General features: G+C 38.6%; 2 protein-coding genes across 3 annotated transcripts in view; one reads left to right on the top strand and one right to left on the bottom strand.

Annotated features, from left to right (window-relative positions):
• The window catches only part of LOC124861606 (neuronal membrane glycoprotein M6-b-like), a 36404-nt gene extending 20338 nt beyond the window's left edge, over nucleotides 1–16066 (top strand). Inside the window, exons 2-7 of the mRNA XM_047355468.1 lie at nucleotides 4380–4566; nucleotides 6936–7095; nucleotides 7501–7669; nucleotides 9900–9973; nucleotides 10064–10129; nucleotides 12542–16066. Of these exons, the coding sequence (XP_047211424.1) occupies nucleotides 4380–4566; nucleotides 6936–7095; nucleotides 7501–7669; nucleotides 9900–9973; nucleotides 10064–10129; nucleotides 12542–12694 (809 nt within the window). The 3' untranslated portion in view covers nucleotides 12695–16066. The remainder of the gene's footprint in view (nucleotides 1–4379; nucleotides 4567–6935; nucleotides 7096–7500; nucleotides 7670–9899; nucleotides 9974–10063; nucleotides 10130–12541) is intronic.
• A 516-nt stretch (nucleotides 16067–16582) lies between these two features.
• Nucleotides 16583–22779, bottom strand: LOC124861621 (ras-related protein Rab-9A-like). Of its 2 annotated transcripts, none has more exons than XM_047355494.1 (2): nucleotides 22640–22779; nucleotides 16583–18853 (listed from the first exon to the last, which is right to left on the bottom strand). In XM_047355494.1, exon 2 carries the CDS (start codon nucleotides 18760–18762, stop codon nucleotides 18160–18162), a length of 603 nt encoding a protein of 200 aa, XP_047211450.1. In that variant the 5' UTR covers nucleotides 18763–18853; nucleotides 22640–22779; the 3' UTR covers nucleotides 16583–18159. The 2 variants fall into 2 exon arrangements, with proteins under 2 accessions (XP_047211450.1, XP_047211449.1); XM_047355493.1 differs by having other exon boundaries at nucleotides 22621–22776.
• Nucleotides 22780–24584: the final 1805 nt, after the last annotated feature.

The following is a 24584-nucleotide window of genomic DNA, read 5'->3' as shown; positions in this document are numbered from 1 at the left end:
TGATCTTTGGGTTTTGTGCCCATGCTGAAGCGGCTGCGAGGAACTGAAGTGGGTCGTGGGTAACACGTTGCTATGGCAACTGCATTTTGCCGGCCCCGGGGCCAAGAAAACGCTTCGCACTTGCATGTTTCCATCCTTCTCTCGCTGTTCCTCCCTCGCTCTGCCTTTTTCCTCTCACCTCCTTCTCGTCAGTCCTTCCTAGCTTGTTCTATACACCTTCTCAATAGTCTCCCTCTTCTTTTGTGTTTACTTTTTGGTTTCCTCTCTTCATCTTACTAGTTCTGTGCAACATTTCTCTCTCATTTCGATGCTTCTGTCTAATTTGTGAAATAGAAATAAAAGCAAGCAGTCATCCATTTGCATACTTTTGTTTAACTGTCAGCCACAAATTGACGTTGATATCGAAACAGGAAAACAATTAGCTTTGTCCTGCAGACTGCAGCAAAGATAAATGTTAATACTTAATTGCAGCTCTGGTATATTAAATTCTGAACTGCTCTATCTCCTAACAGGAACAAAAAAAAGGAAATCTTTTGGTAACAATTATTTAAAATGATCTATGATGCGATATTGTAACGGGAGTATAACATAGTGTCTTGCCGATTAACTCCAGCTGGCCTAATAAAGCACACCGGTGACATGTAGCCATATTTCACAGAAAAGAGCAGTGAAAGGAGACAGTAGAGCGAAGACAGAGGCAGTGAGGTATAAAACGAGGCAGATAGGCCAGCCTTGGTGTGTCACCTAAATTCTACTCTAATGAATAGCGCATTGATTTCCATTAGGACCGGCTCTAGCTGACCACTCCGGCCTGTCTGCTTCCCATTAGCGCACTTTTAAACCGAGGCTGACAGTCGTAGCCAGGGGTGGACCAGATAGGGGAGAGCCTGCTCGGCGTTCAAAAGGAACCTGTGAATTCATCCATGAAGCTGCGTGGAACCAGGGGAGTAGACCAAGTTAAAAGCAGAAAATAAAGCCCTGAAATAGCTTCAATGAAGTTGTGGGATTTGACCTAAAAAGGCTCCCATCCTTTCAGATTATTCTCATCTATGAAGGAAGATAAAGGTGAAAATCCTGATTCGCATTTGAAGGGAAGGATTGCACTCCCTTTTCTAAATCAAACAACCATGGCACTACCACTATGTGTTATCTTAAAGCAGAATTGTGGGATGTTTGAAGACCATCGTCAGGGGCTGCAACACATCCAGGAGACCTTGGCCCACTTCCCAGTCCAGCCATCCAACTTTATCAGCTGGACTCCTCCATCAGACCGCTTCCTTCAATTAGATTAATAGGATTTGTATCTGTTACGTAATGGGCCTCTGCTGGGTTACATAAGGCAGAGTCTTCATCAACGGCAGCACGCTTCAGAAGAAACCTGATGCATCTTCAGATTTAAGCATGAGCTTTTATTACTTTTATATAACTTTGACCAAACTTCTTATCTGGATGTGAAAAGATTAATCAAAACTCAATATTCATGTCATGGAAGCTGAACAACTTGTGGATTTAAAAATAAAAAAAGCATAATGAAACGACCGAAAGATCAATATTTAGCATGTCACAAAGGACGTTTGAGCTGATCCCGCATCTGCACAGGAGGGAAAACTTTTACACCCACAACATTGGTATCCAAACCTTTTGCGCTACAGCCCAAAATGGTGGATTTGAAGCTACTTACACAAAAATAAGATATCTTTTAATCATTAAAAGTGCAAAAATAATTCTGTTGGGACTTTTTACTTTACCTGCTTACCAATAAGCATATATGAACAAAACAAATTGGTCTGATTTTTATAGAAAAGAGTCTTGCATGCTTCCCATGCTAAAAAAAAAAAAACAAAAGTAAATAATTTTCTACATTTTTTGGAGACAATAGTTTTATATTTTTGTGATCTAGAAACATTTTTGGTCTGTTCTCAGCAACAAAAGGAGGATCAGGGTCGGTCTGCCTTCGAAAATCCTTGCTATATTTAGCTGAGTTCAATGAATGTCCAAGTGTGTTTTACCTAACATTTTCTGTAAGATGTTGAGTAAAAAATAAAAAATAAACTACCCATCTGCATCAACCATTTATGCTGGCAGGCCAGATATTTACCATTTTTTAATTGTTTCGGGGGTTGCAAATGGCCCACGGACCACATACTGGACAGCCCTTCCCTAGAGAGATCCAGATTAACTGGTTGCACTGGTGCACTGCCCCAATAATTAACTTCTTACTCCCAAAAAATTACATCTTTAAACATTTACACATTTGTTGTGCAGATATACCGTTTTTGGAAAATAATGGATAAATATGATGATTACTGTGTAAAAAAATCACCACTATTTTATTAGAAATATTGAAAAGGTACCGATACCGACTTAAGTTTATCTTATTTCACATTAATTGTCTCAACAAACACATGCAGAGTCTCTTCTGTTTTACATTTATATCTGTTTCATATCTAAGTCAGGTGGAGTAATTACTGTTTTTTTGTTTTAAATTAAAGCAATTCTCTGAAATCTTGGTATTTTTACTGATGGTGCTCATATCAAGAAAATTTCATATCCATGCCTGCTGTGGATACTTCAGCAGAAAAGCTGTTTTCTTTAATCCTTTTTTTGCCATGGGAAGATCAACCTTATTTAAACATGTTTTCATGTCTTCCTATTTTGAAGAAAGGCAAGGAGAAAGAGACAAAAAATGTTTCTAGTTCATTTATTTAATAGAAAATGGTAGAAGTTTGATCATCAGTAATGTAAAAAGTGGGATTTTTTCCCCACTGAATACATTTACTCAAATTAAAGGTTGGATTTTCTTATTTTTCAGGATTTTTACCATCTTTACCAGGGGTGATAATGTTAATTGAATGAACAAAAAACCTCCATTTAGGGTTTTTTCTCCTAGTATATTGTTGTTATAGATTGCTTTTGCTTCCCTTAGGGATGCTTAAATCAATTGGCTCTTTTAAACCCATCAACAGCAACTGTCTGCAGGCTATAAACTCTACCGTGCCTGAACAGTATATTTAAAATCAAATTACATTCTGAGTATGTTTCTGTGGAAATTTTCATTGCATTTGAAACTAAAAACTAAGTTTAAAGTTGTGTTTTTCAGTGGCTTTTAGACCTTTGCTATGAGGTGTCACAGTATATTGATTAAGGTTTGCGCTGATAAAAGCCGTCAGTTACTCTTGGCCCCTGATTGTATGGACATTTGAGCGGATCACATGTTTTCAGAAGACGAGCTGTCATGTACAGTATAAATCATAAAGAGCCATGACTCCCACTAAGTGTGTTATTCACTGATGATTGGTGAATGTGTCAGAACAGATCATCCTGCATGTGTAAAGCTGCTTGTACACGTTTTAGAGGACATGCACTGGGTTCAGCCTTCACCAAAAGAAGCCTCGATAGGATTCAACGAACACCAGATAACGATGCCAAGTGGAGCAGGCTGTCATGGAAACAGCAACATAGCACACACACACACACACTAGACAGTTCATTTTGTCTTTTTTACTCCCAGAGTAACTTCCTGCTTTGCCAGAGGAGTTATTTTAACATGTGTTATATAACATGCAACTCTAGTATTCACGCAATACCTTTTGTTCCAGCGTTTTTGTTCCTGGAGCAAGATGAATCTGCAGCACCTGTAGGCCCAAACCCATAGCTCACGCAGGAAGCGCCATGCATGCTGTTATGGCTACTTGAAACCCAATTTACTAATTCGTCATCACCACTCTATGGAAACAGGTCAAATACAACAGAGGATTGTTAATTGTTTATCAACCATTGGTAGGTCTGTGCTGCCAAGTTCACAGATTCACTTCAGTCTAGCCCTTGAATAACTAAACAGTCTTGCTCTAGATTTACCAGAAATAGCACCAACATTATGCGTTTCATCACTATATCTGCCGCTCTAGTGCAGATCATGAGGTATTCTTGAAGAAAAAAATGGACACAGAGAGGCTTTTTGTAGGTTGCATTGAGAGCATGTGATGCAGGATACATGTAAAATTTCAGCACTCCCAGCAGAGCTCACAGTGAACACATACTGTGAAGGATGCCATGGTCAGCTGCTTAACATGCCTGATAGAGAGATGTGCTATGTAGTGGATGAAAAGGCCATCGGGTTTTACAGCGAGTGTCGTCAGTAGACTAAACAAGTACTAAACAAGTCACTATGGGATGTTAGACTCATGCAGCCTGCTCTCTTTGTTCTTTCTCATAAAAACATGGTTGCCATTGAGCTTTTTTCATGTGCTTTCTTTCATATCTGACCTAAATTCTTTGTTCTCAGATCCTCCTTAATGCTTTCTTAGCTTAAAGCTTTCTTGTGGCTAAATGCAACAGGAAAAAGTGGAAATAACACAGCTCTTCGTCTCCCTCTGTAGGATGCTTTGAGTGCTGCATCAAGTGTCTGGGGGGGGTGCCCTATGCCTCGCTGGTGGCCACCATCCTCTGCTTTTCAGGCGTGGCTCTGTTCTGTGGCTGTGGGCATGTTGCGCTGACCGGCACCTTGACCATGCTGGAGAACCACTTCTCCAGGATCACCAGTGACCACGCCACCCTCGCTGCAGTGTAAGTGTTGTTTAGCTTGCATGCTGACATAAGTGTTTAAGGGTATCTGATAATATGCTTATCATCTAGAAACAAATACAGCTCTCACACAGGCCATTTAACATTTTGGTAAAGATGTACAGGAATATTTAAAACAAATTAATCTTTATCACATTAACACAATCAAATAAACAAACGTGGCACCTCTACCCAGTCCCTACAAAATACATTTTCCTTACAAGGTGATTGTAGTATCTAAAATTTTAAGTTTCAATTCATGACTTCCTTGTTTTCAGCAGGTATATTAACAAAAATGTCAAAGAAAAAAAGAGCGAGCACCCAGAAGCCAAAAGTTGCAGAAGAGTTAAGATGAGTTGGAATGCTGAACCATGATGTCACTTTATAACAAGTTGTCTTTCTAAAATAAATTGGAGAATATAAAGGTGGAAATCACAATCTCGTGGGAGAGCAGTAGCTTAGGGTGTATTCACACCAGGAAAGTCCTTTGGTCCACTTGTTTGGTCCGGACCAAAAGCGAACTTTATTTTTTTCATTTGGCGTGGTTTGTTTTCACATTGTACTTTTTGCAAGTGAACTATTACTTGTAGACAAAGCCACGCGGGTGACGATCATTGTTCCCATTGGACAGAAATGACAGAGCACAGACCCGGAAATTTAGGAAAACATCTGTAGAAACTCTGTTCTGCATATCTGTGCCGTTATTACAGCTGCAATATTATTGTGAGGATGAAGAGCAGCGCATTCGATACAGATTTTGAGATGTTCCATTTATAATGTTGGAACCCCGTCAGAGAATACGTGCTGAACGCCGACGTTCTCTACGTGCCTTGTCCCACAACAAGCCAGTAGCGTTGCTAAGCAACACACAGCGTATCAGGTTACCTTACAACACACACCTTTGCTACTGGCTTTTTATGTCCAAAGAGACGTACACTTTTTGTAGTTGGTTCGGATTGGGACCGGTTTGTATTCAGACCATAAGCGAACCACACCAGAGTCCGTTTGGAAGTGGACAGAGACCACCTCAAAAAGTGGGTCTCGGTCCGGTTGCTTGGTCCGGAACAAGGGGGGAAACGAACTCTGGTCCGTTTAAATGAAATCCATTATTAATGGAGGGAATATAAAGTGCTCCATCACAAGCTCTGTTTGTAATTTACAAAAGTGAAAAAAAAAAAAAACACTAATTTAAAATACTGCAGATTTGGCATCATTCAGTAAAAGTTTCTGAATTCCTGTTGCATGTCTCACTAGCATTGTTACTGTTACACACTGGCATGAGCAATATAATCTTTTTCAAGAAATTAATATTTTATGTTAGCAAGCCAAGCAGTGGTTGTAAGGGCCTCATTTTTTCTACATAATCAGTTCACATTTTACTCATGAAGGTTTAACTTCACTACAGTAACATAGCTGTCAAAATGGGTTCAAGGACGCCTTATGCCAAGCCACTCAAATGCAATAAACCTGCTGTTGGCTATAAAAAATCTCTTTGAGCTAATGCTTTACAGGTCGTGTTATCAAGGGAAGTTAAAACACTGTTATGCAATCAAACTGCAGCTGTACTCAAAATCTCTCCTTCACTTGGCTGTGACACTGAGAAAAAATAATGAGTCACTAAACATGCAGGACAAATTTTGCGAAAGAGGTTATTGATTTTATGCAATCTGTTAACATCAGACGTTATTTAGTGACACGACACTTAAAAAGTAAAACTGCTGTAAATGAAGCATTTCATCACCTGATACCAACAGCATTTAGCTTGCTGGTCTGGCTGTTGACTCCCTGTCCTAGCTGTAGAATGAACTAATGTCCTGTACCCTCAGCTTTGAAGTTTTTTTGTTTTGTTTCGTAATGTCTGTTTCATAATCCTGGGCAAAACATATTTCTAACAGAGAGTTTTCTGTTTGCTTCCATGGAGCTCATCCCCATTTCCTGCATAGAGTTTGTAATAAGTAGGCTCTCTTCATCTTTTTTCTGTGTTGCCAATTAGCGGTCACATATCCATTGAAATAATCCTGTTAAAAAGGCATTTTTTTTCAAAAGAACTGTCTGTATTACAGTAATCCATCAAGCACTGTGGATCTAGATGACAAATCATCATCCTTATATGAAAATAACCTCCTGTTTTTAAGAGAGGCGTGGCTACAGATGCTCTTTGCTGTACAAAATAAACTATTTGCTTTGAAAAACGAGCTGGTTTCAATTAGTGTATGTTTCATATACTGCAAGCTTCATCAACCCCACTTCTGCAAGGTGGAGAAAGACATGATCTCATGTCTAGAGCTTGCAGCGATAACCTATAATATTGACAGCCGAAGCCCTAAAACCTGAGTTAATCTTGATGCTGAGGTTTGTTTTTCTTTGTCCAGGATCCAGATCTTTCAATACATCATCTACGGCATCGCCTCCTTCTTCTTTGTTTATGCGATCCTCCTGCTGGGTGAGGGCTTTTACACCACCAGTGCCATCAGGAAGGAGCTACAGAGTGACTTTAAGACGACTATCTGTGGACGCTGCATCACTGCTTTTGTATGTCAGCACGACCATTAAAATACTGTAAACTAAAGCCACCAAATTAAACTTCTTCAATTTGTTTTACCAGGTTTTCCTTTAGAATATTAAGCCGTTATGTTTGCATAGATTTGTTGAGATATTTTTAATCACCTACTTGTAAGCCAGATCCACACAAACTCTCCCACTAGAATCTCACTTGAGCCTTCAGGGTTACTCTGACACAGTTTGTCCTTTCTAGCCTGATTGAGTTAATTACTTTAGATGTCTAGTCACATTAGCATAGAAGCAAAATCTGATGCATAAGTGGGTAGATGGTTAGGACTTTAAATAAGTATTATTAACCTAATTCCTCAGTGCATCACAAACATTTTAATAATATCAAATCTTCTGCTTCCTTCTTTCCTCTCTTTCTTTGTTTAGTTCATGTTCCTGACCTACATCTTTGCTCTGGTTTTCATCGCCATCTTCTGCTTCACGGCAATCCCGGTTTTCCTCTTCTTTAACATGTGGAATACCTGCGCTGCCATGAGATCTCCAGACTCCAATATTACATTTCCTGATTCCATCTGTGTGGATGTCAGGCAGTACGGTGAGTCGCTGCGCTTTTATTCATTCTGTGGGTCTCTGAAATGTCGCACTTTTGGGGGTTCGGTTGATATGGTCCATATGGGCAGCATTGAGGGGGGTCCTGCAAAATTGAAGGCCTTTTATGCCTCAGTTCCATCCTGAAGGAGTTTTGTATTACTTAGTTACATGTCTGGCTAGGGGGATTTTGGGGGGTGGGGGATTCAGGGCAGAAGTACATGCTCGCACAGGGCCGCATTCCTGCAAGAACTACCACTCTCTTCCACAAAATCAGCACCACAATTATATAACACCTTATTAAGATTTTAACGGTAAAAGAATGAAATAAATGGATTTTACAGAGAGAGATAATCTTTATCCTCCAGCTGTTGTTTGCCCTTTTGACCTAATTAAAGATGATAGATTTTCATTACAGTTACCTTATATCAGGTGGGCTTGAGCTGAACCAGAAGACCAGCAGGGTTATAAAAACACTGTTTTGCAATAAAAACAGATAAATAATGCTGCTTTTCAGGACTCAATATCCTGCTTTTGTAGTTTTAACCTCAAAAACTTCAGCTCACATACATTACCCTGCAAAAATATTCACAACCACATTTAGTCTTTAGTGTATTTTATTGAGGTTTTATGTGACAGACCAACACCAAAAAAAACAATATCCCAAGCTTTGAACGTCTTACTGAGCACTACTGAGTCCATCATCTGAGAATGGAAAGAGTATCACACAAATGCAAACCTACCAGGACATAACAGTCCAGACAAGAAGAGCATTAGTCAAGTTTATGGTTACTCTGGAGGAGCTGCAGAGATCCACAGCTCCTGTCAAATAATCTGTTGAAAGGTTAGTCCAGCATTCCAGAAATCTGCTGTCCATGGAAAAGTGACAGTAGAAAGCAACTGTTGAAAAGGGTTCACCATGTAGGGGTCAGAGCAAATATGTGGAAAATGACACTCTGCAAACCTTTTAGCCAATTTGCAAAACACTACATGTGGAGGATGACTAACACTGCACATCCTCTTGATGACACCATCCTGACAGTAAAACATGCGAGTGGTAGCATCAGAAAACCTGATTGGGAGCTACAAAAGACTTAACTTTGGCTCACTTTCCAGTAGGACAATGAGTCAAAACATGCAGCCAATGCCACAGTGGAAGGGTTTAAATCAAAGTACATTCATGTGTTAGAGCGGCCCAGTCAAAGTCCAGACCTAAATCTGGTTGAGAATCTGTAACATTACTTTAAACTAATGTTCAGAGATGCTCTCCATCAATCCAATTAAGTTTGAGTTATTTTGTAACAACGATGAGCAAAATATGGAGTCTCTGAAAGGGAGAAACTGGTAGAAATATGGCTCAACAAATTTGAAGCTGCAATTGTAGCAAAAAGTGATGGCACACTTTTCAGATTTTTAGTTCTAAAAAATGTTGAACACCATGTATCCGTTTTTTCCAGGATGCTATTTTGTGTTGTAACACATGTGAAAAAATTCATGGGGTAGGAAAACTTTTGCAAAACAGCACACTCCAGCACAGCATGCTATATGTACATCCTCTCTGAATCTAACATTTGCAGCTTCAGTAAAGGATTGCAAACCGGCTTCTTCAAAGATCAAGAGAACCTCCCCATGATCCAGGAGAAGGAGCTCAGTCAAAGCTGCTGTGGAAGCTTCTGAATTTCAAACCAGCAGGATAGCAACAAATTTTAATGGTTTTCAAAATTCAACAGCCTTTTCTCTACTTGTTACAATCGTAAACCCAATCTTTATAAAAGCCCAGCTTGTTGCAGCATTACAGTGAAGAAACACCATTCTGTGACTGCATATGTGGTTGACTGTTTGATGGCCTAATGTACGTATTTGACCCACATCTGAAAGACAGCTGGCCGACCTATAAAGTAGGATGAGGATCACATATGCTTCAGTGGCTGCAGTGCTGCACTATTATGGTGTAGAAAATATTAACCCCAATTAGTGGCAGGCATCAAAGTATTGCCAGCAGATGCCTAAACTGTAGAGGATAAAAGTTTTTTGTGATTGAAATAAGAAAGATGGCAAACCATGTTAATAAATAATATTTTTCAGCCTGTTCAGCAGTGGTAGCAGCAGCAGCAGACTTATTTCCTTTAATCTTTCTCTCTGCCTCATTCATAATACTTTCAATCATGCGGTCTCCATGGTGGGAAAAAAAGCTTCTTGTCTCCATTTGGTGACGTTTCATCTCTTTGATCCCGCAGGCGTTATTCCCTTGAACGCAACACCCGGTAAAGCTTGTGGCACCACACTGACAGATATTTGCAACACCAGCGAGGTGAGTGGGTGATTTTTTTTTAACTCATACTTAGTTTTTCTTTCAGTTTGTTCTTGTGTAAGTTCACCAAACTCCTGTTTTTCTTCACAGTTCTACTTGTCCTACCACCTCTACATTGTGGCGTTAGCCGGCGCTGGAGCAACAGTCATTGCATTGGTGAGCTCCTTTTGACTGTTCTGATAATGGAGTGCTCAAAATATGCACGTTGCCATGGCGTGCCTATCTGTTGCCGTGGCTACCCTGCCTCTCACGTAATGTTGTACTATCAGCTGAAAGCCTGCCCTGTAGCCTGTTATGTGAGCTTGTGTGAGTGTTCATGTTTTACTCCACTGCGGAGGCGAAATTTTGTGTTTTCTATCCAGGGAAATGGGGATGTTAAAGAAGCATAAAGCATCTCTCCATATGTTTTGCTGGGTCACCTGCATGCCCTTTAATTTTTGATGTTTCACAGTTACAGTGACATAAAAAGTGACTTGCAACCCTTACAGATTTCTAGGATTTATAGGTTATGTAGTAATAAGCTTAGGGTACGACTCAGGAGATTAAACTTAAAAAAGGTGGCTTATCTGATTGAAGGCTGATTAGGTTTTTATGTGTACAGGTTGGCGTGGATAGCTTTTTTACCTTAATGAGTGTATTCACTCAGGTTATTTTTATCTGATATTAGAATTTGTTTGATGATCTAAAATATAGCTGCACTTCACATAATCAGGGCGTAGAAAGAGATGACTTCATACCTTTAAATCCAAAAATTATGGGGTTTTTTTTACCTTTAAATCCAAAAATCATGTTTGGTTTTTTTTATTTAAAGGGTTATGAGGTTTTCAGACCACAAAAACCATATTCATTTCTAGGTTTTAAACTAACCAAAAGAAACTAGTAGTAGAACACCACGCAGTTGGGCATCAATGTACAAAGCTATTGCCATCCAAGAGGAAAGCAGTAACAGCAGAGTATTCAGTTTAAATGTGAGATAGTACATGGAAGTATGACAACTTTTCTAAGAGGAAGCCGAGGGAAATGTTTGGGAGGAAGTAGCTTAACTATCAGTCCATCTACAGTTAGTTTTCTCACAGCAATATATCATGTGTCCATGAAAAGTCTATTCAAGCTAATGTTAGACATATGGTGGATTGAAGAAGTTATGATAATGATATTTAAGCCTCTGCTCATTTGGCTCAGACACTCAGAAAAAAAACTACCATAGCTTTTTGGCTCTGGCACAGTGCAACATTGCTATTTATGTACAAAGTCTCTTTCAAAAAAAGTTTTTCTATTCTAATCCTGCTGCTGCAGCTATTTATCACTGATCATGTAGGAAAATTATGCAGGAAGAACATTTGGATAATAGGATAATCCACAGATATCAGCAGGCATTTTGCAATGATAGAAAGATACAACAAGAAAAAACAATGAATAAAAGTTTTTCTTACCTGAGAAACGTTATGCATTTTTACGTTCACTTCATGGTCAGCGCTGCGATCAGTAATATTTTTTTCCTGGGGTATTTCAGTTTTGTCTAAACTACAGCAAATTTGTAATATCCTCATAAAGAGTGAGCAGCTTCATCAGGATATCTTCGTACATCCTTGGTTCCTTTCATTGTGTCATCTTCTTGAATCTTGATAAGTACATTGCCTGAAACACAATGCGGTAATCTGGTTACTTATGTACATCAGTAGGTAATTTATCAACCTTACACCTGCCTTTAAGCTAGTTTTGTATAGAAGTGTGAGCATTTAACACAGACTCTTGTTGTTTTAGGAGGGGGAATTATTGAGACAAGATTTAAATAAAAACTTTAATAAAACATAATGTATTTATCTATTAAAGTGGAGCCCCAACACAACTTAAACACAGCACTGTGTAAAAATATTCATTCATCTTGAACTTTTTCACATTTTTTCACCATACAACCACAACATTGCCTATTTACCCACATGGAAAACGCTATGCTACTAATACTGCACATCATCCCATCCCCACGTTAAAACATGGTGGTGGCAGCATCATGCTGTGGGATGTGTTCCTTCACAGCCCTAAACATACAGCCAGAGCTACAGTGGAGCAGTATAGATTAAGCATGTGTTAAAATGGCCTAGTCAATGTCTAGACCTAAATCTACTTGAGAACTCAGTCAAACTGGGTTTGAATTATATTTCATAAAGAAGAAGGAGCAATTTGTTTTTGTATTAACAGGAAAAGGTGGTTCTAGAAATACTCTGGGTTGCTGCTGTACTTCTCAGAACTTTTATTGATGAAAATGTTGAAAACTTTGCATCCTTCTTCTTCCACTTGAGAGTTATGCTCTAAACTTGTGTTGGTCTATCACAGATTGTGGTTGGGATGCAGCAAAATATTGAAAAGTTATAAAGGTCTGGGATATTTTTACAGGGGACTGTGCCTCTAAATGAGGACTGTAAGGAATATTCAACATGAATACAAACTATACGTTGTACTGCAATAGGTTTAATGGAGACTAAAATATGTTTATCAAATGGAGAAAAGGGTGGTAATTTTACTTTAAATTCTTAAATTCAAAAAGTATATTTTTTTCTTTGCTTTTAGATCCACTACTTGATGATTTTAGCAGCTAATTGGGCCTATCTGAAGACTGCAGCCTCCACGCACGACTACCAGGACATCAAGACCAAGGATGACCAAGACCTGGAGGCCGAGGCGCGCTCCAAAGAGGGCCAGAACTCCTCCTCCTACTCATAAGGACAGAACGTCCTCTCTTGCCATTGTTCATCTTCTCTCCAAATCTTAAACCCATCCCGCAACACCTTGCGCCCACCCCCCTCCCCCTTCAGACAAAACAAACCACCTCGGTCATGTTCGACAGCCCCCCAATCTCCTGATTCTCCATCCTCTTCACTTTACCCCGATGCTTTTTCTGCTCAGAGTGCGTTCTCACACTGAAGGGGAAGAGGATAGAGAGTCAGGAGGAGCGGCCGGCCCAGACGGAGGCGGGCACTTCAGAACGGGAAAGCTCGCCCCGTCGGGGGTCGAGCTCAGGTACGGTACATCGGTTTTAGAAGCGCCTCCTCCTCACCCTCCCTGTGCTTTTGGGCGGCGGCTCGTGAACGTGGCCCGGCTGTGATGGCCTCGCGCCCTGAGCCAGCACAGCCTCTCGACACATAGCTCCTAAAAAAAGAATAAAAAATAAATAAAAACAATGTGCACTGTGTGCTTCATCCACTGGGAGGCACAGCAGCAACCAAGTTCCTCTGTTTTTTTTGTTTTGGTGTTTTATATGCATATATATATATATATGAATATGAATATATTGTGCGAATGTGTGTGAATGTTGTTCTTTTTTTTAATACTCTGAAAAGTATGCCAGGTATTGTTATGATCTATATGAGTTTGGGCTCATAGGTTTTTTTCTCCTTTTAGTTTTTCCCCCAGCAATGACTTTTTATGCCTATTGCTCCAAACATTATTGCACTATTATAAAATAAATAGAAATAGGGGAAAATAAAATCCCTTCAACTAAACAGACCTTTCTTTTTTTCCTCCAAGAAGAAATACCTAAAAGAATTAATAATTTTGTAGTATCTCAAGGATTACTGTTTATTTGCATAATTATATTTAACCACAAACGTTCTTTTAGGATCTACTGAGCGTTGGGAAAAATGTGTTTATATGCTCCCATGTCATGGATTAGATGATATTCCTTTTGGGAGGTCCTCTCATCTAGCCGTGCAAGAATACAGGTAATTCCGCCAAACGTTTTTTTAAGATTTGTTTGAGTTTTTATGCTACATTCATCACCAGCTGAAATAAAAGTCAAAGACAGCGCCCTCCACAATTACTGAACCGCTGGTTAAAATGGGTAAAATATCTTAATTAAAATAAGTTTTTATTGCGGTTACCAAACCACAATATGAGGTATGGTGGTGGCAGCATCATGCTGTGGGGATGCTGTTCCTTAGCAGGGACAGGAAAGCTGCTCAGGGTTGATGGAAGGACGGATGGAGCTTAATACAGGGCAATCCTGGAAGGGGATTTGGACTAGCGTCTAAATTCACATTAAAAGATTTTTAATCTGCATTCCCGTCCTTCTCACTGCGCCTGGTGGCAATAAAACATATGGTTCTCTCTACAGATCCGGTTTTTAGTTCATGCTCTGAATGTAGATATGGGCAAGTTTAGCCGAGGAGCTGTTTTCTTGTTGCCATTTCAGGACCTATTAAGCTCAACACGAAGCGCGTTATTTGAATGGTTCACTTGTCTTTGCCATTTGGAAGAGTGGCTTATACAAAGAGGCCTCTTTGACACATCATATTCATACATTGGTGTCCACAGTGCAGCCCACGGCCCATTTGGGGCCTTTTTAATCATTATTTTGCGTCTCCCCACATAACAATTCAAGAAAAGTACAAATTTGGCCCATCTGCACAGAAGGTTGATTCAGATGGACGCGTTTTCTATTTTTTTTTTTTTACTGAATTATTAAAATCTTACAAAAATGGGAAATTTTCAATACAGGAAATTTTTCTTCTTTTTTTTTTTATAACAATCGACCGAAGAAAATTGGAAATTGTAGGCTTTTTATAAATCCCTTTTCTAGAATATTTTGTTCAAGTTATTAAAATATTTCATGTTTAGTTTATTGATCAGCTTGTAAAATTATTTGAAAAAATTACTACAGTAAAAAAGTAACTTTTACCGCATATGAACGACGAGACCCGTGATTTTGTAAATAATTATTATTTTTTCAATATTTACCTGCTGAATAAATGGTGCTCAAATTAACACTTGGCTTTTTCTAAATTTCATTCTATAAAATATGATTTGATTTTTTACAAATTTACCAAGGGTGTCTATAAATGTGGAGGACGTTGTACATCCAGGTCTTTAAAGAGACACACGCCTCAGGTATCGAACCAAATCCGATTTATGCTTTATTTCCAAACATTTAAACTCTGACCTGATTACTGATCTATCCTGTGTGAACTCCACCCACCGGTTCCTCCTTTCGGGAACTAAATCCACCTGTAAATAGCAGAATCACCCTTCAAGATCGACCTACACCTCTCCCCGCAGAACAGGGAGAACACGTTCAGTGTTTTATTTTTGCCCTTTTATTTTTCTCTAACAAATAAATGTAAACGTACCCTTTGGGATTTGTGTTTAGCACTCGAATACTAGTTCTGCATTTGGTATACTAATTGTAATGTAACATCTTCAATTATATGTCGTGAGAGGGATAAAGTTCAGTCATGATATATGATGGATTTGAGGTGATTGTGACGTATACATTGTAAAATGTGAAGATAAAAACATGGTAATTAATTTTTTTAAATATATTTATCCATTTTAGGCAGCTGGGTTCTTATGGTTAAGTATTTTATGGAACACGATTGTGCTTATTTGTTTCCAAACAGCTAGCCAAATGAGTGACAAATGTCACTTTTTTCCTTTGTCCATTTTCTTTTGAATGCCATGCCTCTCATACAAGCCACAAAGACTGTTTCGGATGTTTACACTGAATAAAACAAGTCAGGAATTTTCATACATTGATTTTGTAACCAGATATGTTTTAATAATCATGGCCTATACTCTATAATAATCATGAGCGATTAGTTAACCTTTAAAAAAAATAGCTAAATAAGACAAATTGAATTTTGATGAGATGAAGCATGTCAGTATCGTCCATGTGCACAGCTGTCCACTCTGTATAAAAAAGGACTATATTGCCATTTGTGTTATGTTGAATAAATATCCGTGCTTTGCCGCCAGGTTGATGTAAAAGGCAAACTTCAATAAGCCGACGATGCGTGTCAGGGTGTTGTTGTTTCCTTGTTATTTGCATGAAGGAGACATAACTGTGTCTTTGCAGTTTTTCAGGTGATGTGTAGTCATTTGTACCGGCAACAATGGTAGGCAGTGTTTTGCCCCCTTCCTCCCTCCCCCCACTCCACCCCTGCTCTTTTCTAAAGATTTCCATTGTACTTTGATGACATTGTAGTCCCTGTAGGTGTTTCATTATGGTTGTTCTTTTTTAAGTTTGAAATAGTTCTATGACTCCAATATGGTGATTTTTGTAACCTTCTCTAGTAAAACCGATATTTTTTATTATTGTGACAAATGTGTATTTTGCCTCTTTTTTTCAACTTGTGATTTTTATGTTAAGTTTAAAAAAGTGATGATACATAACCATGTGTCCAAAACAGTCAGGAGCTACAAAAGACGTCTTGCTGTAGGTTAATTTATCTGGCAATAAAATAGATATCCAAGGATCACTGCACAGAGAAATGTAACAGACTGACTTACACACATCTAACTGTTCATTATTTCACACTGAAGGTTTATAGAACTGGCTGATTTCACTGTATTCAGCTCATAATCTAACTCAAACTAGCAGGTATTCTGTGGATTGTTTTTAAATTAAATAACACCTCTGATAACATATCTATTAAACCACAACTAATACTTAAAATACATATAATACATGCTAGGTAGTCAGTTCCAACCAATTGATTCAGTTTCATTTTGATTAAATTCCAAAATATTTTAAATGTCAAGGATTTTGTATACTTGCTAACTTCTCCTTACACATTTAATGTCAAAACATCCATTGAAAAAAAACAACATACTGAATTAGTATTTATTATTATTTATTATAGATCAGTGGGAAAAAATGTAAAAATATATAAACTATGCACATTTGAAGTCTTTTTTTGCAGATTTTAACTTATAGCCACAAAATTATCATTACACACTATGAATTTAATTCAGCCTTTGGCATGTCAGAAGAGGGAGTAATCAATTTTAAGAGCTGTAGATTTGACAACATTTTGCTTTGATTAAAAGTATATGGAGGTTCATAATTATGCCTTTTTCATTATTGAAAGTGTCTTTTTAAATGACTTCATTTTGTTTTCTTCTTAGCTTTTCATCATTTTAATTGTTTGATTTTCATAGTATTGCTTTTAACTCTTAAATTTAATCCATTTATTTGGAATTGTTGCCCAATTAAATTTACAACAGTTGCTTTGATCTCATCTCTAAAAACATATTTTAAACAAAAAAGTTTCATATACAGATAAAAATCACAGACTAAATTGAATCTATCTGAATTAATAATAAACTTACTTTTATTGTTTTGTGCGGTTAGCAGCTTCCTCACGTCGCAGGGGACTCAATTAAGTTAAGTGTTTGGTGCCGCCTGTGACCAATCAGTGTTTTGTGACCAATCAGTTCCAGGTTTTTTTTTTTTTTTTTTATTATTATTTAAATGACAAAAAGGTACAAGGAAACACGTATTACAGCCAAACATGGCGGGTTTTGAAATATGAAAGGCTGGACATGGCCCAATATTAATTTAAATCCATTATTGCTGCCATAATTAGTGGTTAATCTTTAAAATTTGTCATCCCTGTTAAAGGAGACAGATTAGTTCTACAGTGAAGCGTCACCCATAAAGCTGAAACGTAGTGTTTGGGTTTCTGGTGGTATGATAATAAGCTTTAAATCTAGCAGATTTACACACATTACAGCACAGCCACAAACCTGGTTTGAACTTCATCTCTGTAGCACACTGGCGCGACCATGTGGATGGAAAGGGAACTGCAACAGAACTCAGTTTAATTTCCTGAGTAAGTAATCCTATGAATGATCCCACAAGAAAATAGAAAGTGGAGTCGTTCTACTTTACAGCAAGTTTAAATAAAAATTGGAGTATTATATACATTTGAATCTCTGATACTTTCAGAAAAAAAAAACGTCAGTACCTAATCTCTCTGAGTTATTTATGAGAAATCAGAACTCTGTGATTCAATGATTTTTACTTAAATAAATGACAGAAATTAAATTTTAGAAGCTCAAAACCCATCTGAGAAAATGAAGCTAAACTTAGTGGGTGTGAAAGTGCTCATGTCATCTGTATCTATGAGCAAACAATTATTTCTCCACTTCTGCTTTTTAAGGCATCAATATTTAATGTTTTTGGTCTTTGGCGCATCCCTGATACAAACAGAAGAGGTAACCTTGGGTTTAAACAGCTTCCCAAATGTAGCTTTGGTTGTTAAAAATACATCCAAGTCCCCAACACAAACAAACAATAAAAACATTGACTTTAGAAGGTTGATCCCGGTATAAACAGGAGCATGCAGAACTGTACAGTAGTTGCTGATAGCATCAGCGAAAGGTACACCCAAAATCCTGTGTCCGTCAGATTAACAGCATCTGGGCTCAGGACGAGGCTTCTTCTGCAGGTTAACTGTGTTTGTTTGGATCAGGTGATTGTCTCTATCTTCACATGGCAGGATGCAACGCACTGCTTCGTCAAAGGCCAATGCTATATTTGTTGCATCCTTAGCACTCGTCTCAAAGTAGGGATGTCCGCCGTTTTCCCTGCACCACTGGCGGGCGTCCTCCCCTGATACCTGACGATCGGGAACATCCAATTTGTTGCCCAGCACCACAAACGGGAAGCTGTCAGGGTCCTTTATGTCAGCGTAGTAGGCAAACTCTTTCTTCCAGTTTGAGAGGTTCTGGAAGCTTTGTCCGTCGTCCAGACTGAAGGTGAGGAGGCAGCAGTCGGAGCCGCGGTAGAAAGGCGTGCGGAGGCTGCGGAAGCGCTCCTGTCCTGCTGTGTCCCAGATCTGCAGAGTGACCCGTCGCCCGTCCACCTCCAGCTCTTTGTTGAGGAACTCCACGCCTATCGTGTGGAAGAGGTGCGCGTCAAACTTGTTGGTGACGTAGCGGTTCATGAGGGACGACTTGCCCACGCCGCCATCACCCAGGAGGATGACCTTCAGCAGAGCCGACTTGGACATCACGGCTGCGGTGGGCTGGGATATAAGGAGCTGGAAAACCAGGCCAAGAGGCCACACAGGAGGTCTGGAAACACCAAAACCAGAGAAAGACCTAAGGGGGAAAAGACATCCAATTACCTTAGTATGCAAAAGGACCAAAAAAGAACTAAACAGCCAAATTTAAAGTAATCTTACTCCACTACATACCTACATGTACTTCACAGGTACAGCAGAGTACTAATGAGTTTCAGACAATTTACATGACTCACTGGTGACAGAATAAGCAACAATGGCAACTGTTCTGATAATGAACTGGTACTGGTCCTGCATTTCAGAATAACTTCCATTAATATTTAGACCTTTGGTTCTGCTAAGCTCCATTAATTCAGTGTGCTGTGGTGGTTAACAAAACGTCTGGAATGTTTTCTAAACTTTTATTTTTCTCTTCTTTTTCTTCTTCTCTGTATTGTTAGTTTTGCCAAACTTGTTTGTCTTTATTTTCACAAATTTCTTTCGGCGTTTTTTTAAACTGATTTAGGTTTTGTTGTTTTTTTTCCCCTTTTTTATTAATTATTATTTTGTGTTTTTTTTTATTTTAGCATGTTTTTATTGTCAAATTCTAATCCGTTTTGTTTCCTTTTCTAACTAAGATTAATTAATTTACTGTTTTTCTTCGTGTTCTTATTATTTTACTTCTACCTTATTTATTTGTTACTTTTTATTATATCAATTTATATCATATTTACCAAAATGTCTTTATTTGTTTTTCTTTATTTTTGTCTTTTTTCCTTTTTACTACTGAAATAGATTAAATAAAATTAACAATTCCCATTTTATTTATTTTATTACAATAGTTTTCTTTCATTTTTATTATACCTAAAATGGATTAATTTCCTTCTTTCTTAGTTTTTTTCCCCTCACTAATCTGAAGATATCAATTTCTACCTAAAGACCAGAGACATACCAAACTCCAGAGTGAGTTTTTTGGCCAGTTGGGGACAGATTTAATCAACAGAGGACCCTGAAAATGTCAGATGAAGACCTCATTGTCGAAAGATTAGGTTTAATCTGCCACCTCTTTCCTTGTCAGTAAACATTTAGTGAATGTTTTCAAGGTTTTGGACTTTGTAACTCCTTTGTAGCATAAAGCTAGAAATCATTTTGGGAAATCATAAACTACCTAATTCTTTATTGGTGTTTGAATTCTTTCAGGGAGTTTCTGCAATCTGCAAAGAAAATCAGAAATACTGCTTGCATTGTTCTGACTGATTTCATCTGTCAGACCCCATGACAAAACAAGCGCTTGACCTTTACCCTTCAACAGAAGTTTAGATAAGGACAAACTTCACAGCCAACTTTCACTTTGTCATCTACCATGTAACATGAACTGTTTACATGTTTCCTTCCACTCAAACAGGCCAAGCTACCCTATGAAGAGCGCAGTCAGTACTCTATACCACTCAAATACACAGTGTGTAATACGTTTGGCATGAAATAATCCGTCCAGGCCATCACATGGGACCTAATCACAGGATCTGTGTGCATACCACGAGTGTAAAAAATGCTCAGCAGTAGGAAACGACTTCACGACCTCACTGTTTCCCCTGAGCAGATCCTTTCAAGTAGAAATCTCTGAAGAAAGAGGCAGATCATACTCATAATCAAAACATTTTTTAAACTGTTTATTAATGCCTGTATTAACAGTAGAAAACGAATAAAGTGGTTTCATCCAAAGGCTGCTTAAGGACACAAAGCAGGAATCAAAACTATGAAATCAATGGGCATGCTGGGAACAGGCAACTGGTGATAATTCACTCTAAACCATGCAGTTACAATTAATGTGAAAGCAAAAAGGAAATGCATGCATGCCGTTAGCAGGAAATACAAATAAACACACTGTTCCCTTTAGCATTTCAGAGTTAACACGTAAATCCCTATGTAAAGTTTTTTTAATGTCGTAATGATGCATTATTTTAAAACGATTTCTGAAATTCTGAGTCATAAACCAACAGTTTTGATCCTAAGATCATAGTAACGCCATAAAAACACTCATACCATGAAGTTTTGTGGGCTAAAAAGGTACTTTCTATATCTGAAGTCACAATATCTGAAGTCACTACGAAGACATTTTGCAAACTCCAGTAAATGTGCGTGAAAGGTCAGATTCGAGTTGTTCGTACACTATACTGCTGACTTGACAGTTGACCAGCAGTTATGATTTACACCCTAGATAAGCAACAGAAGATCATTACTAAAGCAGCTGCTGTATCCAAGCATATTCAAAGAAAGTTGAGTGAAAGGAAAAAGTGTCAAAGTTGTGTCAAAACGTTGAAAGAATAAATATAATGATAATTGACAATGAGGAAAAATGAGACCTGTAAATATGAAGTGTGACATTTACTGGCAGCATGAAGCACTTTCAGGACAGATTGGAGGTAAATGATCTCTATATCTTGGAGCCTTAAAATAAGCTGCTACTCCTGTCATTTCCTTTACAGAAATAATACAAGCAGCAGAAGCAGAACCGCATGGCCACCCAATCAGGAGTCATGTGCTTCATACAGCTTCTATGCGACATGATTGCGGTTACAAAACTGGACGCATGACCTTAATGAAACGCTTATTAAACCTTAAAAATACCACAAGTCAAGTTTAATATTGAAATTCAGGGAAACTGCAAGGCAATGATTTACCCACCAGAGTTAGGGTTGAAGCCCAGCAAGCACTTTCAAGAGACATGTGATTTGTTTTTAATAGTTTCTAAGGCAAGAAACATCCAGGTTAATGTTTAATTTGTCTGTAAATAACAGATGAACTATTTCACGTTGGAATTCCCTAACAGCTCATTTTTTGGTCCTGACAGAGCCGGCCCAAAGTTGAATGGGGTTCAACGCAGAGTAACATTTAAGAGCCCCCAGCAATACAATGCTCAATTGTTTGCACTTTGTGCATTCAAGAAAAAAAGTTTTAGAGTTAACCAGTGAACCAGTGATGAAGTTCTCTCTAAGTTAACTTCTCTCTGAAATTAACTCTAAGATAACCACACCAGTTTGTGTTGTTTATAAATTAAATATTAGAAAAATGTGCTTTAGAAGGTCAAATCTGTGCATAAATAATTAAAATGCAGAGATTGGGTGATTTCCTTGATTTTTTTGCTCTTGCAATCACATCCGGTACAGATTCTGGGAATTTGGGAAGGAGGGTCCAAGACAAATCAATCATGCTTACATTTAAAAACTGAAAAATGGCTAATTACTTCTTTAGACTTATTTCTGAGTAGAGCGTGTATGTAAAAGAACCTCTGCAATTTTACCATAGTAGTACCATTAAATTATCTAAAATAAAAGCCAAAAAGAAATAATTTGCATGTTTACACGTGGTACAATTTAAAAGCTAATTTTTCTTAATTTTAGTAGTAATGATTTTTTTATATATGCTATTTTAACAGAGCCAACTGAAAAGTTGGGTCACCATAAAAAAAACAAAAACGAAACGAAGAAAGATCTGAGATCTGCAATGCGTTAAATTTTAAGTACTCTTGGTTGCCCCCAGCTGGCCAGGGGAGGCATAACCAACGGCGTCATTTGCTTCTGCCTCAGGCTGGCTGTGGATACAAGTCGCCAATTTACTTTTGTTAAAGTTTTGTGTTCAATATAAGCAATTTATAACTCCAAAACTAAATGTTAGTGCGAGTTATTTCTCTTGCAAAAATACAGTAAGGAGAGAAGATTAGTCTTCCCAACAATGAAAGCTTTATCGCACGTCCGATAATGGGCGTACCACTCGTGTTACGTTTACGACTTCAGTAACCGATTAAAACTCAAGGAAGTGTCCCATTTTATTAGTAAAACACAACATTTACTTCCTCTGTATTTGTACCTGTTCTTATGGAGCTTACTGTAGGCTTGCAGCGGTTTACATCCTCCTGTTTAATCCGGCAGAGCGCAGTTATCCAGCGCCGACATGGTGCTCCTTGTTTCCCCGCTGCTGTGAAGCACAGGAGCGGCTGATGACGCTCATGTGACCCGATGACGGTCACGCCCGCCTCCTCTCAGATATGGTCACTAAATCCGAAAAATGCGAAGCGTGCTTCAATTTTTTTATATTTTTTTTGTGGGGGGAAAAATAATCTAGAATACTCATAAACTTATGATTCTTCACAGTTATAATACAGGTAGAAGTAAAAATATTACTTTTAAAAATTGAACGGTTTTTTTTTGGGGGGGGGGGGGGGGGGGTTTGCTACACTATTGCTTTGAAAGAAAGTTTTGCTTATACAGGTCCTTCTCAAAATATTAGCATATTGTGATAAAGTTCATTATTTTCCATAATGTCATGATGAAAATTTAACATTCATATATTTTAGATTCATTGCACACTAACTGAAATATTTCAGGTCTTTTATTGTCTTAATACGGATGATTTTGGCATACAGCTCATGAAAACCCAAAATTCCTATGTCACAAAATTAGCATATTTCATCCGACCAATAAAAGAAAAGTGTTTTTAATACAAAAAACGTCAACCTTCAAATAATCATGTACAGTTATGCACTCAATACTTGGTCGGGAATCCTTTGGCAGAAATGACTGCTTCAATGCGGCGTGGCATGGAGGCAATCAGCCTGTGGCACTGCTGAGGTCTTATGGAGGCCCAGGATGCTTCGATAGCGGCCTTTAGCTCATCCAGAGTGTTGGGTCTTGAGTCTCTCAACGTTCTCTTCACAATATCCCACAGATTCTCTATGGGGTTCAGGTCAGGAGAGTTGGCAGGCCAATTGAGCACAGTGATACCATGGTCAGTAAACCATTTACCAGTGGTTTTGGCACTGTGAGCAGGTGCCAGGTCATGCTGAAAAATGAAATCTTCATCTCCATAAAGCTTTTCAGCAGATGGAAGCATGAAGTGCTCCAAAATCTCCTGATAGCTAGTTGCATTGACCCTGCCCTTGATAAAACACAGTGGACCAACACCAGCAGCTGACACGGCACCCCAGACCATCACTGACTGTGGGTACTTGACACTGGACTTCTGGCATTTTGGCATTTCCTTCTCCCCAGTCTTCCTCCAGACTCTGGCACCTTGATTTCCGAATGACATGCAGAATTTGCTTTCATCTGAAAAAAGTACTTTGGACCACTGAGCAACAGTCCAGTGCTGCTTCTCTGTAGCCCAGGTCAGGCGCTTCTGCCGCTGTTTCTGGTTCAAAAGTGGCTTGACCTGGGGAATGCGGCACCTGTAGCCCATTTCCTGCACACGCCTGTGCACGGTGGCTCTGGATGTTTCTACTCCAGACTCAGTCCACTGCTTCCGCAGGTCCCCCAAGGTCTGGAATCGGCCCTTCTCCACAATTTTCCTCAGGGTCCGGTCACCTCTTCTCGTTGTGCAGCGTTTTCTGCCACACTTTTTCCTTCCCACAGACTTCCCACTGAGGTGCCTTGATACAGCACTCTGGGAACAGCCTATTCGTTCAGAAATTTCTTTCTGTGTCTTACCCTCTTGCTTGAGGGTGTCAATAGTGGCCTTCTGGACAGCAGTCAGGTCGGCAGTCTTACCCATGATTGGGGTTTTGAGTGATGAACCAGGCTGGGAGTTTTAAAGGCCTCAGGAATCTTTTGCAGGTGTTTAGAGTTAACTCGTTGATTCAGATGATTAGGTTCATAGCTCGTTTAGAGACCCTTTTAATGATATGCTAATTTTGTGAGATAGGAATTTTGGGTTTTCATGAACTGTATGCCAAAATCATCCGTATTAAGACAATAAAAGACCTGAAATATTTCAGTTAGTGTGCAATGAATCTAAAATATATGAATGTTAAATTTTCATCATGACATTATGGAAAA

Source organism: Girardinichthys multiradiatus, chromosome 24, assembly GCF_021462225.1.
Source record: "Girardinichthys multiradiatus isolate DD_20200921_A chromosome 24, DD_fGirMul_XY1, whole genome shotgun sequence".
NCBI classification, from domain to species: Eukaryota; Metazoa; Chordata; class Actinopteri; order Cyprinodontiformes; family Goodeidae; genus Girardinichthys; species Girardinichthys multiradiatus.
This window is presented reverse-complemented; position numbering and strand designations above follow the sequence as displayed.